The sequence below is a fragment of the Lissotriton vulgaris genome, chromosome 6 (assembly GCF_964263255.1).
Source record: "Lissotriton vulgaris chromosome 6, aLisVul1.2, whole genome shotgun sequence".
Taxonomy (NCBI): domain Eukaryota; kingdom Metazoa; phylum Chordata; class Amphibia; order Caudata; family Salamandridae; genus Lissotriton; species Lissotriton vulgaris.
Window position 1 is genome coordinate 757,247,299 of NC_141694.1, and position 14,465 is coordinate 757,261,763.

General features: G+C 45.9%; 1 protein-coding gene across 1 annotated transcript in view; it reads right to left on the reverse strand.

Moving 5' to 3' along the window:
* Window positions 1-3,413: 3,413 nt before the first annotated feature.
* The window catches only part of DCBLD1 (discoidin, CUB and LCCL domain containing 1), a 258,277-nt gene continuing 247,225 nt past the window's right edge, over window positions 3,414-14,465 (reverse strand). Inside the window, exons 15-17 of the mRNA XM_086926742.1 lie at window positions 14,321-14,370; window positions 14,094-14,213; window positions 3,414-7,976 (exon numbers count right to left, since the gene is read on the reverse strand). Of these exons, the coding sequence (XP_086782868.1) occupies window positions 7,453-7,976; window positions 14,094-14,213; window positions 14,321-14,370 (694 nt within the window). The 3' untranslated portion in view covers window positions 3,414-7,452. The remainder of the gene's footprint in view (window positions 7,977-14,093; window positions 14,214-14,320; window positions 14,371-14,465) is intronic.

The following is a 14,465-nucleotide window of genomic DNA, read 5'->3' on the forward strand; positions in this document are numbered from 1 at the left end:
AACACCCGTGGGGCGCTTGTAAGGCCAAAGGGGAGCACGATAAACTGAAAGTGCTCCTGGCCTACCGTGAACCGCAGGTAACGCCGGTGGGCCGGCAGGACGGGGATGTGAAAATACGCATCCTGCAAGTCCAACGCTACCATCCAGTCTTGCGGGTCTAGGGCAGCCAAGACCCGAGCCAAAGTCAACATCTTGAACTTCTCCTTCCGGAGGAAGCCGTTGACGTTCCGTAGATCCAAGATAGGACGTAGGCCCCCTTTGTCCTTCTTGGGTACCAGAAAGTAGTGGGAATAGCAACCACGTCCTACTTCTGGCCCAGGAACGCGCTCGATGGCCCCCTTGGCCAAGAGGGCCGTAACTTCCTCCTGCAGAAGTTGCAAGTGGTCTCCCGACACACGGTGGTTCTGTGGTGGCATGGCTGGAGGAGTGGTCTCGAAGGGGAGGGAGTAGCCCCTTCGGACGATTTGCAGCACCCACCTGTCCGATGTGATCGTGCGCCAGCGGGCGTGGTGATGGCGAACCCTGCCACCCACTGGCGTCACGTGGCCCTGAAAGCACGGACTAGGAGGATTTTGAGGCAGATGCTGCGGGGGGAGATGTGGCCTGACCCCGCCGTTGACCCCGACCGCCTCCCCGGCGGTTTCCACGGCCGCCACCGCGTTGAAGTGATTGTTGCGGTGCGTGGCTGGCAGCACGTGTGGGGGCGCCCCTTCCGTGGCCACGAAAGGAGCGAAACGAACCCGTTTGCTGGCGCTGGGTCGAGAGACCCAAAGACTTGGCCGTGACCCTGGAGTCCTTGAAGCGTTCCAGCGCGTGGTCCGCCTTGTCACCAAACAGATGACAGCCATCGAACGGCATGTCCATCAAAGTATTCTGGACATCTGCCGAGAAGTTGGCGGATCTCAACCAGGCGTGGCGACGAATCGCCACCGTCGTGGACATCGCTCTGCCTAGCGAGTCGGTCGTATCAAGACCACATCGAATAGAATATCTAGCTGCATCTCGGCCCTCAGCTACAGCTTTGCCGAGTTTTGCCCGCACCTCCATGGGGCATTCTGGCAGCAGCTCCGCGACCGTATCCCACACAGAGTGGGTGTAGCGGCCCAAGAGGCAAGCGGTGTTGCAAGACCGCAGTCCCAAACTCAGGGACGAGAAGACCTTCTTGCCATATTGGTCATACCTCTTGGATTCCCGATCGGGCGGGGCCGACGGGAATGCGGACTGGGAGGTAGAGGCCTGGATCACCAGACTCTCAGGGGTGGGGTGGGTGGACAGGAACTTGGGGTCGTCCGGACAAGGACGGTGGCGTCTGGCCACGTTCCGATCAACAGGCGCACCTGAAGAGGGCCTGGACCAAGTGCCCAACAGAACGTCTGATAAGGCTTCGTTAAACGGCAGCAGAGGCTCCTGTGGGCATGACCGCGGTTTGAAGACCTCAGTGAGGATGTTAGGCCTCACGGCCGCGACGGGGAGCTCAAGGTTTAAGGCCTTGGCAGCCCTCATCAACACCACTGAATAGGCAGCTCCCTCCTCCGATGCCACGGAAGGAGGAGAGACAAAACCAGGGTTAGGAGAGTCATCCAAACCACTGGCGTCCCCCAAATCACCTGTCCAGTCCATGTCATACTGACACTCGCGTGACAGAGGGTCCTCAGACCCCTCCCAGCCCTCACCGTACTCTACATCATCACCATAGTCGGTGTCAACCATGTAGACCGGCTCCACAGGGTCGACAGGCCCCATCGGCGTCGAGCCCGGCGTCGAGCGACGCCGGTCCGACTCCGCGTCCGGATTCGGTGAGGGTATGGGGACGGCGCCGCCCGGAGCCGGCGCCGGAGCCCCGGTGCCGCCCGAAGCCGGCACCGAGGAACCGGCGTCGCGCGGGGGCGGCGTCGGGGGTAACCCCGATGGAATCGGCGCCGGATTGGATGGACGTCCATCCGGCGTCGACCCCGAAGGCCCTAGCGGCGCCGGGATCGGCGCCGCCGGCTGCGCCGGTGTCGGAGCATCCGACGGCGTCGAGGTAGGGTCAGCTGAACCGCTAGGGCCCCCGGACGGGTTCACTGGGCCCGTAGGCGCTGTGGAACCCGCCGGAGAAGATAGAGGCGTTCCTCATGGCCATGAGGGCCCTATCTCCTCAGGCGTCGCACCTTGCCCAGGGACCTGAGGGTATGGGGCAGGCCGCGCCGGCGACTCTCGCGGAGCCGGGGGTCACCCGAACCCCCGGCCGCATCGCGCGAGCGTCGGGGGGAGTCGGGGGTACGATGACGACGCCCCGACTTCTTGTGTCTCTTACCTGACGAACTCGACGAGTGATGTCGACTTCCGGAGCGCCCGGCGCGGCTCCGCGACCGCTCCCTCGAACGCTCCCTGGACCTCCGGCCGGACCGAGACCGCTCTCGACGCGGGGCCGACACCCGGAGCTCGAGCAGCTTGCGGGACCGCTCCCGCCTAGCTTTGCCAGTCAGAGCCCGGCAATCGACGCAGGCGTCGACGTCGTGGTCGGGGCCCAGGCACCGGAGACAGAGTCGGTGATGGTCCGTGACCGACATCGTGCGGTCACAACCGTCACAATTCTTGAAACCGGGCATCCTTACCAGGCACAAATATAGGAAATAACTAGAGATAAGTTGGTCAAAGACCGGGTACCGCTCTTCAGATCTGCGTCCACTGGCGCGGAAAAAAGAAGAACTGACGTCAGCGCGCGGAGGCGGCGTCTATATACTCCAGCGACGTCATCACGGCGCACGACGCCAACGACGGACGCGGAGCCGCAGGAGACGCCTGCAGACGACGCCTACCGACGCGCAAGGGTACTGCTACGCAAAAGTTTCCAGATCCAGACTGACGCCTGGGGATATTCTAAGGTAAGGAATCTAACACTAACGTGTTTCTTTCAGATATGGCATCTCAGGGATGCAGTGATCTTCACAAAACAATTGTTCCTTGGTCCCTTGGTGTTTGTCATCCTCAAAATCCCTTAATAGCCATACTGGGCCTGATTAAACAGTTACCGGTTGTGCATTTTCTATATACATAAACATAAACTATTTTTGGGTACATAATCCCAGAATCTTTATCCTTTATATCTGTATCATTTGTAACCTGGTCTTATGTAGACCACTCTTTCACTTCTTGGATCGGTTACACCCTATAACCAACTGTTTATAGATACGTGAATTATTAAATGTAGCTGCTCAGGGTAAACAAACTCTGTATTAGCAGTGAATTCATGAAGTTCTTCTAATTTCACAATGTAATCTAACTTTCTGTGATAATGGGCTTGAAGTTGCACTCCCCTTCCCCTTCTACCATCACACCTTAGGCAATACAAATTTTTCAAATGTGCTAGAAATTCCCACACATGACGGTGACAGAAAGGTCTAGGACTAAGTAAGTAAAGAACACTGCGATTCAGGACCCATATTCCACAACTTTAATAACAAAAGACAATACACAATTATGTACACATTTATGTAAACAAATACAAGTGTCCCAAAACCCTGAAACGAAGTAAGCTTTAACAGTATGATGTCAGGATCTGAAAAGCTTGAAGGTATTTCACAGAAATTGAATTGATAACTGGGTCTGGTGAGAAGCTATTAAATTCCTGGTCACAGTATCATAACAAAAGCACCCTTTTGCTCAGCGTAAGTAATTACAACTGCACAACAATAATCTATATAATCTGTCACAAAGAAATAAAACATTTGAGCATGTTTTTACCCTAATGGTGTCTAAAGAAGAAATACGACATCTACATGGGAGCTGGCTGATATTTGCAATGAGGTGTACGTAGGTCTATATCCATTTAGACTCTCGGGCATAGCTTCAATCGGCTGCGAACCAACCAGACTCAATTGCAGCTGTGGCTTGCTTGCCTAGTTCATATGGTTGAAGATACTCAACAGCTTGGCAATAATCTTTACATCAGGCTATCAGAAGGGTAACAGTAGCTCACTCATTCGTCTGAGGTAGATAAAATCTAATATATGCAACTGCAAACAAGCAAAAGGTTTCTTGTTCATCAAGTAATCTTGTGTACTCTTTAGGAGGAAAGGTGCTATGGAAGTACTGCAATGACATCCCCCTCAGCCAAGTGAGGGGATGATATACATATATTGATTTCTCAATTTACATAGGTCATATAGAGACTATTTGGTTGTTACTACCTTTTTTACATCACGTAACAGGATGGACACACAAGTTACCAAGTAAGACACGTGCCTTACACACAGCATCTCGTTTTGGATAACACTTCGAAAAGGAAAGCAGAAATAAGGACAGGGGCAGAAATACCATGGGGGTGAGAGAAATATCACACGGGTAGGGAGTCTGCATAAGGAAATTGTACTACCAGAGGCCAATGTTTCTCCATAGGTAAGAACGATTTGGCGAATGAGAGGAGGGAGAGGAAGCTCGATACATGGCAAAACTCAAAGTAGTTAAAAGGTACAATGTAAAATTTGTTCCCAATTTTTTGGGTACAGCAGGCAAATCAAATTGTGCAATAAACAGGAAAATAGGTTAGGTAACATATCTTTGGATAGTTTTCTGGTTCTATTCATTTAGATCTCTCGTTTTATACAGTTTCATCTTACCAACATTACAAAAAAACAGTACATTACAAATTCTCTACATAACTTACGCAAGTACCATTTGTAGGACTGGATTTCAAAATATTCTACAAAACAACCTAAAGAGTGTAGAATTTCAAAAGCCTTGAAGAAACTTACAAAGGTGAACCACAATAGCGTGCTTGACTACTGTTTGCATATACCCTGTGTGGCAACTTACCAGTCATTTAAAATAAAGTGACACACTGTGAAGCAGCTCTATGATGCTTGAAGAAAAGCAGACTTTTTTCATGGACTGAGCCAGGAATTTGCTTTGGTAAATGCAAGCAAACCATCATCAAAGTGGGGGTTCTTCCCATCCTCAAACTGCCATGTAGAGTTTGAAGCCGTCATACCATAAACAATTGCTGGACATGTCAATTAACTTAAGTGCCTGCTACTTTTCATAAAGTGCTTGCGTTTCCATGATTCCATTAGGAGCATTATGAAGGGTGGATAATAGTATCTTCTCACAGGCAAAACATGGCAGCACACAGGCCTTCACTGTACTTTGGTTTATGTGCAATGCAATTTCTAATGCCATCAGACTGCAGAAGAATAACCGAAGAACATTTTTCATGGACTCGCAGTAATATAGATTAACACTGTGAATAGCAATTTTTGTGATTGTTTCCATTCCTGCGAGTGAGGATTGATGGCCAAGTCTTGTTTCCATTCCTGCGAGTGAGGATTGATGGCCAAGTGTACATTAAAATGTTCTTATTTTTCTTTGGTTACAACAAACATTTTTTTATTTGTTTTTAAATGAAACTACATGAACATGTCCCTTAACAAAAACACTTTCCCTGCCTGTCATTGAGGCAGCAGCTGTGAGATCTGGAACACCAGTCTACAATACACTTTGTAAGTCACATCCAACTAGAATACAACCAAGTTAATCATTTAACGCATTTTTCCAATAGGAATACCTTTCCAACGGTGCTTCGGACTCTGAAGTGCACCTTGACAACATCTTGCTTAAGATGTTCTCCACAATAATGAGGACTGGACTTTCTTATGAAGACACTATTCCAGCTTGTGGGCACATCAAAATGTCTGTACCCTCCGAATGCAAGCCTGAGATCCTCAGATGTATGCTGTCCTTCCTATTATTAGCGAAAGACTGTTACGTTAATATACAAGTACATTTGTATATCAATTCCAAGATGATGCCCGTTCTCTGTACTCATAATTATCGTTACATTTTTAATCACATCTCCAAATGTAACATTTCCCCTTTCCTTTCACATCAACAAGTGTCCTTATTAGGGGAAACAAAGCACAGTGTCAAAATACAGAAGAGCTACCATCTATTCACAACATCCATGTAGGGGTAAGGAAAGATATTTATTAGACATGAGTGGCATACCTCATTTTATCAGGCCTTTTGGCAGAAGTTGATCAAATGTTTGCACACATGCTTTGACGACTGGGAGCCTCAATGCTGGTTCAGGCCTTGGTAGGATAGATATGCAACCTACAAACACCAGTCCAACATTGCAATAAGTGTTGCACAGTTCTTAACTCTAAGACGTTTGCGTTTTTGGACTTTCTCTTCCAGCGTTTATTTAGCAAAACTATCAAAGGAATTAACTGTAGACTACTACCACCGGCGGGAGATCATCAGCCTCGTCTTTTTCCACAACTTGGTTCTTCTCTATGATTTCTCCCATAACAAGTATGATAACAGGGGGGCCAGACCCCTCGTATTGCAAACAAGGAGAAATTTAAATCATATGTGGAAGGTCACCACTTCCTGTTCTCTTAAGCGGCCCCAACTCAGGCGGGCCATCTACCTATACACGGACACCACTGTTTGTGAAGTCTCACCTGGACGACAGAACTCAAATTCTTTTAAAGTGCGACTAGCCAAGCAAAGGGTGTTCGAATCGGTTAGTTTTAAACATACCTTATAAAAAGCATAAATTATATTTTACATGACAGTTAACTTTATAGTTGTCGTATTACAAAAATATGAAGAGTAATCCAATGACTCCATTCCGCCTGCCCTGAAAAGTGTCCAGTATTGAGGTAAAACCAAATGGTGCTCCATGTAGCACACAGGTGTCCGGCTTGATTTCCTTTGGATTTTAGAAAGAAATGAGATGAAGCACATTTTTGGGTCTTTAAAGAGAAGTTTCCAAACACCTCCCAATAGGTAAGAAAGTAACAATTATCCTTAGTAAATGTCCCATTGTGTACAAAACGTATGACAGTGCGCAAATGACTGCCTTACCTCAAGTGCAACAACTGTTGCAACAGTTGCTGCAATTTGAAACTATGTTTCAGAAGAATTATAAATAACATTATATTTTGAGCTGGAAGTGGTTAGGAACTCTATGCTCCACCAAAAAGAAAAGTAATAGGCAAGCCTATGAGTCGTAGGCAACACCGAAGGCAGGAATGAATAAGTACGTATGTACCCGCAGAGTAAAGAATGTAGTGAAGACCACAACTATCTGTAAGGCTTTTAGACATGCAGACTCAATATGTTTCTATTTTAAACTGCAGTCACCTCAAACCCAACCTGAGTAAAGGAGAGCCATTTTTAAATAAACATCTATACAAATTGCACATATTACAGCAATTAGCTTGGGGGTGGGCGCCCACGAGGGTCACATAGGGAACGCCGCAGGCAAAAACTGCAATGTAACCCTTTTTCAAAATCCAAGCATCCCGTTAATGTACATAAAATGAAGACGGTCACTTGAGTACCCTGCTGATGTAGGTGGTGGTGGGGCTGTACCCAAGTTTAAGGCGCTTGTGCTTTTCCTCAGAATGAGCCTGCCACTGTGAGGGCTGTTACAACTCTTAACGTTGTACTGTAAAACACTGTTCACACGCTAATCACAGAAGCATGGCTTATCGGCTTTAGGCAGTCTCTGGGAGATGCGTAACCATCATCCACTGCTAAATTCAACTGGGGTTTTTGATAGTCTGAACTGTCATCCCCAGCAGCAGTGTTCTGGATAATCTTAGGCCTGTCATATTCTCCCTCGGAGTTCCTAGCGCTCTGCATTGGTTTATAGTCCCCACCTACAGGATCCTTAAGGCTGGAAATCCCTATGAGGGGAATGTTCAGCTGAGGGGTGGCAGCAAGGACTGGTACCTTGTAGCCAGACACAGTGGTGAATGTCTTCTCTCGCTTGGTGTGCCGCTCTATGATAGGGGTGGCGTATTCTGGCTCCTGGTTCATCAGTGGCAAGGCATACTCATGTCGACTCGCTCTGTGAGGGTAGTCGTAGTGATTCTCAATCTCCGCTCTTCCAATCTGGTCTTTCATCTCAGTGTCGAGCGGTTTGAAGGTAGAGCCTTTTCTTGTCACAGTTTCTGTCCCAACCATGAGAGGCAGCTGAAAATCTAAAGAAAGAGAAGAGTTCACTTCAGAGAGAAAGAAACCACAGTAAAAGGGTAATTGCTTCCATGCGAAAATAACTGAATTTTTTATTGCCCATATGCATATGTGTTTGCTATTTGTGGAACTTGCCAGATTGGTTTTTCTTAACAAATTATAGGAAGTTCCCTATTTCTAAATTCTCAAAACTGGATGCGAACAGATTGTTTTTAAACTGGGTTTGCTACACCGACGAGACATTCCAGACACCAAATTCCTGCACATCAACCACTAAAGGACACAGATACACTCACAAGGAGACATACACACAGTCTGTCAGGCCTGTCTCTTTTTTTCTCTCTCAGCACAATCAATCATTCTCATGCTTATTAAAGCACATACTGTAGTTCTCCAGGTTTTCGATACACTGGACATCACGAATGATCACAACCTAGATGAACTTGTCGCAGAGACATGGTACACATCCACATATACCCTGCACATCCCAGTACAGTACAACATCTTAAACATACAAGACAGAAGATTAATTAGCTATCTTCTACAATTCCTCTTGGACCTGCACTGTCCACCAAATAAAGTAAACCAAACTTTTCAATAATAATAATAATCCTGTATTTGTAAAGTGCACAGCTACCCACAGGTTTCCCGGTGCTGGAGGCCGTCTGGAAGATTAAGCAAGCTATTGCCCAGAGTCACATGGTGCTGGTCAGACCCCTGCCACCGGTGCTGGGGATCGAACCGTGATCCCCAGCGTCCGGCATCAGTCGCCCTGGCCGCTGCGCCACACCTCTTCCTTCAATCTCCTCATGGACGTCCTCCAAGAAGATCTCAGCAACTTTTTGTAAACAACTTTAAATGTCACACTCCTTGGCATCTAGAACACTACCCTGAAAAACAGACGCACAGCTCAATGCTTCCCCGAAATCACAAAAACCTTCTATTATGCACTGTACCCAAGATCTCTCTAACAAGCGCATCCGGAAACAACCGAAAGAAGACCAAAAGATCCTGACATTCTTTTCTGACTTAAAACTCATCGCCTATACCAAATCCAACTTCTTGACTACTATCAACAAAGCTTCTAACAGAAACATAGCTCTTCAAAGTAGTCAAAAATTGCACGTTAAATTAGGCCCCACCCACAACACAAGAACATTTACTCTACTTCCTATTTCTCACCACTATAACCCCAACTGGACAGCCTTCAACCTCCTCTCTTACAAGGAATTCAGGATCACCAGCATGCTGAACTCACTCAATGCCATCTCCAATGAAGACAACGTCCTACTATCCTCCATCATTAAATCACTTCAAAAAGATGCCTTCCTGAAAACAACATCCTCCCTCATTAATCTCTTCAAGAAAGCACTGTGGCTCCCCTTCTCACCATCATCAATTCCTCCCTTAGCCAAAGAATACCTCCAGATGCTCTCGAGACAGATCAGATCTTCTCATTACTGGAGAAACTAAGTTTGGACCCAGACGATCTCACCAATAATGATCATCACCTACTATTCTTCTTAGGAAAGACCACTGAGAAATAAGTCCCCACCCAACTCCCGGGGTAAATCAACAAGAATGATCTTCTAAAGGACTACAAATCTAGTTTCAGCCCACACTGTATCACGGAGACAGATGCCACTGATAAGCTAATGACAAGTGCCCCCGGATCCAGTGTGACCTCTCTGAAGCATTTGCCACAATTGACCACTGTACATGGGGTTAAACCCTGAAAACATGCATATACTATGCATATATTTCTCTGAAACAGTCCTGCCATAGTTCACCTCCGGCCATGCCAATAGTTCATCCAAGTAGGACCCACAATATCCCAGAAGCTCCCCTTCTAATGCAAAGTTCCTCAAGGATCCCTTTTTTCTTGCATAAACTTCAACCTTAGGATGGAACCACTTGACATTAAGATCCACAAACATGTAATTGGCAGCCACCTTTGCCTTAAAGTCTCCTTAAGCTGATGATGCTGCTCCAGAACAAGATATCAAGTGCCTACATGAAGCTTGTCTCGACAGAGATGAGTAGCTCCAAACAACCTGTAATGTTGACTCTCCAACACAAGAGTGATTGACCCCTACAGATCATCAGTGAAAAATCACCTAATTCATCTTCAACAGATCATCAGTGAAAATCACTTTATTTGTCCTCAGCAAATAACTAATTCAAAGAACATATCTCTAGGAAAACAAAGACAGCATGGTCTCTCCTTTCTGAAGAACTTTAAACTTTTCAATCCTGAAACTGATTTCATAATCACAGTGAAGGCCATGGTCCTCTCACATTTGGATGGAGGCAATGCTCTGCACCATGGTTGACATGAACTCACTACGGCACAGCTTAAACTTATCTTTCACAAAGTAAAGTGCCCAATCAAGGGCCTTGGAAGTAAGACCACAATAACACCACACTGAGGGAGCCTTTCCAGTCTTTGTTTCTAGGATATCGAACAACATAACCCTGATGATTTCAGAACCACTGCAACGCTCCTATAATTCAAACAAGTATAAGGTATGTTACCACTTCCACAGTAGGAACTCACTCATCACCCATTACAACGCAAGTCCTAGTAATAAAATGATGGTCCTTCGAACTTTAAATTCAGTTGCTTCCCAGCTAGGAGTGTGGTGTATAAATAACCATATATACACACAAGTTATTGAGAGGTAACTCAAGTACTTCTTTTCCTCTAGCCTACAACCCTCCGTTGGATGTGTGGGGTATCCATGCCCAGTATGTGAATGGACCTGTGCATTGCAAAGCATCTAAGAAGCTCAGAGGAGGCTCACCCATATTGGTGTTTGAGTGGAATCTCACCAGACATTTTTGCTATCACTTGGAGTGTCTTCAGTTGTGCACAGTCATTTCACAGAGTCAAAAGATGGAGCGCAAGACCCATAACTTGCTAGAGAATAAATTCAACTTATACATGTATGATGGGCTGAGCAGTCCATCGCAAATGTGGTTGAGTTGTATTTGGCTTGTGGTGTATTACCTCTCTAAGTTGGTGGCCCTTAGTTCTCCAGCAAAGCTTGTTTATGCTTCAATGCCAATCATTGAGGTATCTTTTCATTTTAATTTTCTCCCATTTAAAAAGCATTCCAGAAACATAATGTTGTTCTCATGCTTCACAAGGACTTTTATTTAAGAGTTAAATACTTCAGTGCTTCACCTCTGTGACCCAGCCTGGCTCATAAATCTGCATTGCTCATCATCAGGCCCTGCATGATGGTAATAATGTTAAGTAAACTCAGCCTTCCCTTAATGTTAAAAGGAAAATGTGACCTTGTGCTTATTTAAAAATAAACTCAAGTCGGTGAGCTACTTTGAAGGTGTCTGGTATCTCACAATGGACTGGTTGGAGACACCTGCTTTAAAGCCTATCATGCAAGACGGAAACAGAGTATGCCAATAAGCAAGATCAGAAAGGGGCCACAACAATTAAGGTGTAGCTTCAACTGTGAATGGAATTACTGCGACTCAGTGGTGGCATGGTTTGTACATAGAGAAGTTCTACGTGCCTCCAATGCAATGCTTTTTTTTTTTTAAGAAAAAAGTATGTGCAAGGGCTTTCATTAGGAGGCCACTGAAGCTTGCACCACCCATTTCCCCTGCCAGAGCTGCCAATGACAGTACCAACACAACTCCTAACCATGACACTCTTACAAGAGTGACAATTCCGACTATTCCAGGCCCCCACAGCTAAAAGAGTGGCTTTGGTGGCAGGTATTATTCATTTTAATGCATATTAAATTACTAAACAACGGTTATCATACTTTTCTCTATATTAGACAACACTGCCACCTTGTGGTAGAATGTCAGAAGTGCTGTTGACAATAATGTGCAGTCGCTGAGCACCGGAAACCACAGTCTCAAATTAAGCATTGCTCCAATGTACGGTGAAGGATATAATGATCAAGAAATATGCCAAATTATAAAGGGTCAAACCAATTAGTTCTAGTATCCATGGGGGCGGGTAGTTTGTACTTGATCTTTGTGGACCTTCGATCCGCATTTGACTTGATCCAGAGGGATAAGCTTTGGGCGATATTACTAGAGATGGGTGCCCCAATATATTTGTGCCATCTGTTTAAACGTATGCACCAAGGTACCTACGCAAGTGTGAGGTACAGGAGGAATGGGGAGCTTTCAGCCCTGTTTCCGGTGGAAAAGGGAGTGAGGCAGGGGTGCGTGCTGGCCCCCACGCTATTCTCCCTCTTCCTCAACGGGTTGATCGAACATCTAATGGGAGCGAGGGACCTAGACTCACCCAGTCTAGCAGGCCGCAAGACACCAGCCCTGATGTTCGCTGATACCCTTCTGCTATCAAAATCTTCCATGGGTATACAGCGAACACTGGAGGCGTTTTGCTCCTTTTGTAGATCTAGGAACCTGGAGATTAACCTCTCCAAAACTAAGTATATGGTCTACAACACCAAATCATCCAACTGCCCCCACCCCCATATGGATAACTTGGTGTTGGAAAGAGTGTCCACCTTTGACTACTTGGGGGTAACACTAAACAACAGAATGGATTGGGGGTCCCACATGGCTAAGGCCAACCTGAAGTTGGCCCAATCCTCTGGCAGTATTCTAAAGGTTTACAAAGAGTGCTCACTTAAATCATTGGGACCGCCTGTGGAAATCTACAAAGCCCAGGCGAGAGGTGGAGCGCTCTACGGAGCAGACCTCTGGCGTCACGTTTGCGCCACCTTTCTAATAGTTTTATCAGGCGCCTTTTGAGACTTCCCCAGAGTACTCCCTTGACCCCATTACGGTTTGATTTAGGTCTGGCCCCCCATACAGGAGATTATTTCAAATCCCCCCCCTGATGTACTGGATGCGACTCTGGTCCACCCCCGCGCTCTCAAGCTATAGGGAGGACCAAGAGACCTTCTGTCCATAAGGGGTGTGGGAAAAATCCCCTGGCTAAAGTATGTTAAACAGCTCTGCCACGCTCTGGGTAGGGGAGACTTGTGGTCCTCTCCTGAGGAAACCTGTGTCCTGACTACCAAGAGGTCGTTGGGCAATGTACTTAAGCAATATCGAACGGAACTTACATTAACGAATCCCTCTTTGGGTAGGCTGACTAATACTTTCTTGGATGTCAAGGTTAAACCCCTATTCGAGAAATTTCTGGATGATATCCAGCCCTTACTGGCCAAGAAGTTATATGTTCAATACAGATATGGAACACTTCCAGTGAGGGCCGTGATAAATAAGTGGTCAAATGCTCCCCATACATCGAGTTCTTGCCCAGGGTGTCAAGGTAGCAAAGAGAAGTATCTGCACGTTCTGCTCTTCTGACCTCTCTACTCTAAGGCAAGAGCTAAATGGATTATCCAATGATGTAAGTCCAGGGGTCTCAGGGACTATAGGGAGGTCTTTAGAATTTTAAAATAGGATACCACTCACTTGATTGTGTTTGCGACTGCCAGATACCTTCTGTATATGTGGTGCACAAGAGGCGCTATAATCAAAAAATGTCAAATTGCCTCTACTGCGCTAGCATAAACACTGTAATTCAGAAGGTACCTTACAAATAATATCCCTAGGGACTGATCTACTTGTCCACCCATTGCTCTATTTGAATTGGTATAGGATTCTGTCATGTCTGTATTATTGCAGTTTTAACCATTTTATGATCTTAGGCTGCTATTATGAATGTATTATATTGTTGATTAATGACTTGCTTTTATTTTTTATTGTGTATATATGTGCTTTTATGGTTTTTAACCGATAATAAAGCTTTTTGACTGACTGACAATTAGTTCTAGTGTCCTAGCAGCCCTCCCAGGTCTAACTTTTTATCCCACAGATTTTGGATGTGAACCATGGACGGGGCAACAAGCCTTTTCTCTGCCATTTTGCACTGATAGGGAACAGAGTCTACTTACTTAATCAACTCAGAGCGCTCAGTGTCAACTCTAAAATTGCAAGCATACACATTACACAAATAACAACTATGTGAAACCACTGGATTGCTTCCATACTGCATATATCATTTCATTCATACATTCAGCGAGTTGGTATTTTCTTCATCAAAATACTTTCCCTTCTTCAGTGACACAATGAGCAATAGTGAAGGTAACAACAAATGTTATAGTTACCTGCCATGTCACAAGTCACCAAATCTAGCTTTTGTACGGTGTCCTTGTCATTACTATAGCTGATGGTAAACTCGGTTGACTGCTGTCTGGCAAAGGGCTGTTTTATTTGCTTCCAACAACCTATGAAAGAAACAACAAAAAACAAGGATGGACAGGTTAAGGGGCATTGCTGGCCTTCGTGAGTTACCACACAATCGGACCAAAAGAAAAAGAATATTTTCACCAACCTGTTTCTTGGGCTTTGTTTAACCCAATGCCACTTCCTTGATTCTTTTTCCTGCAAGAAATACCAATTTTAGGGGGGTGTGAGCTTCTGTGGTGATATTTAATACGACTGTATGCTATATCAACAAAAGTATTCTCCACATAAGT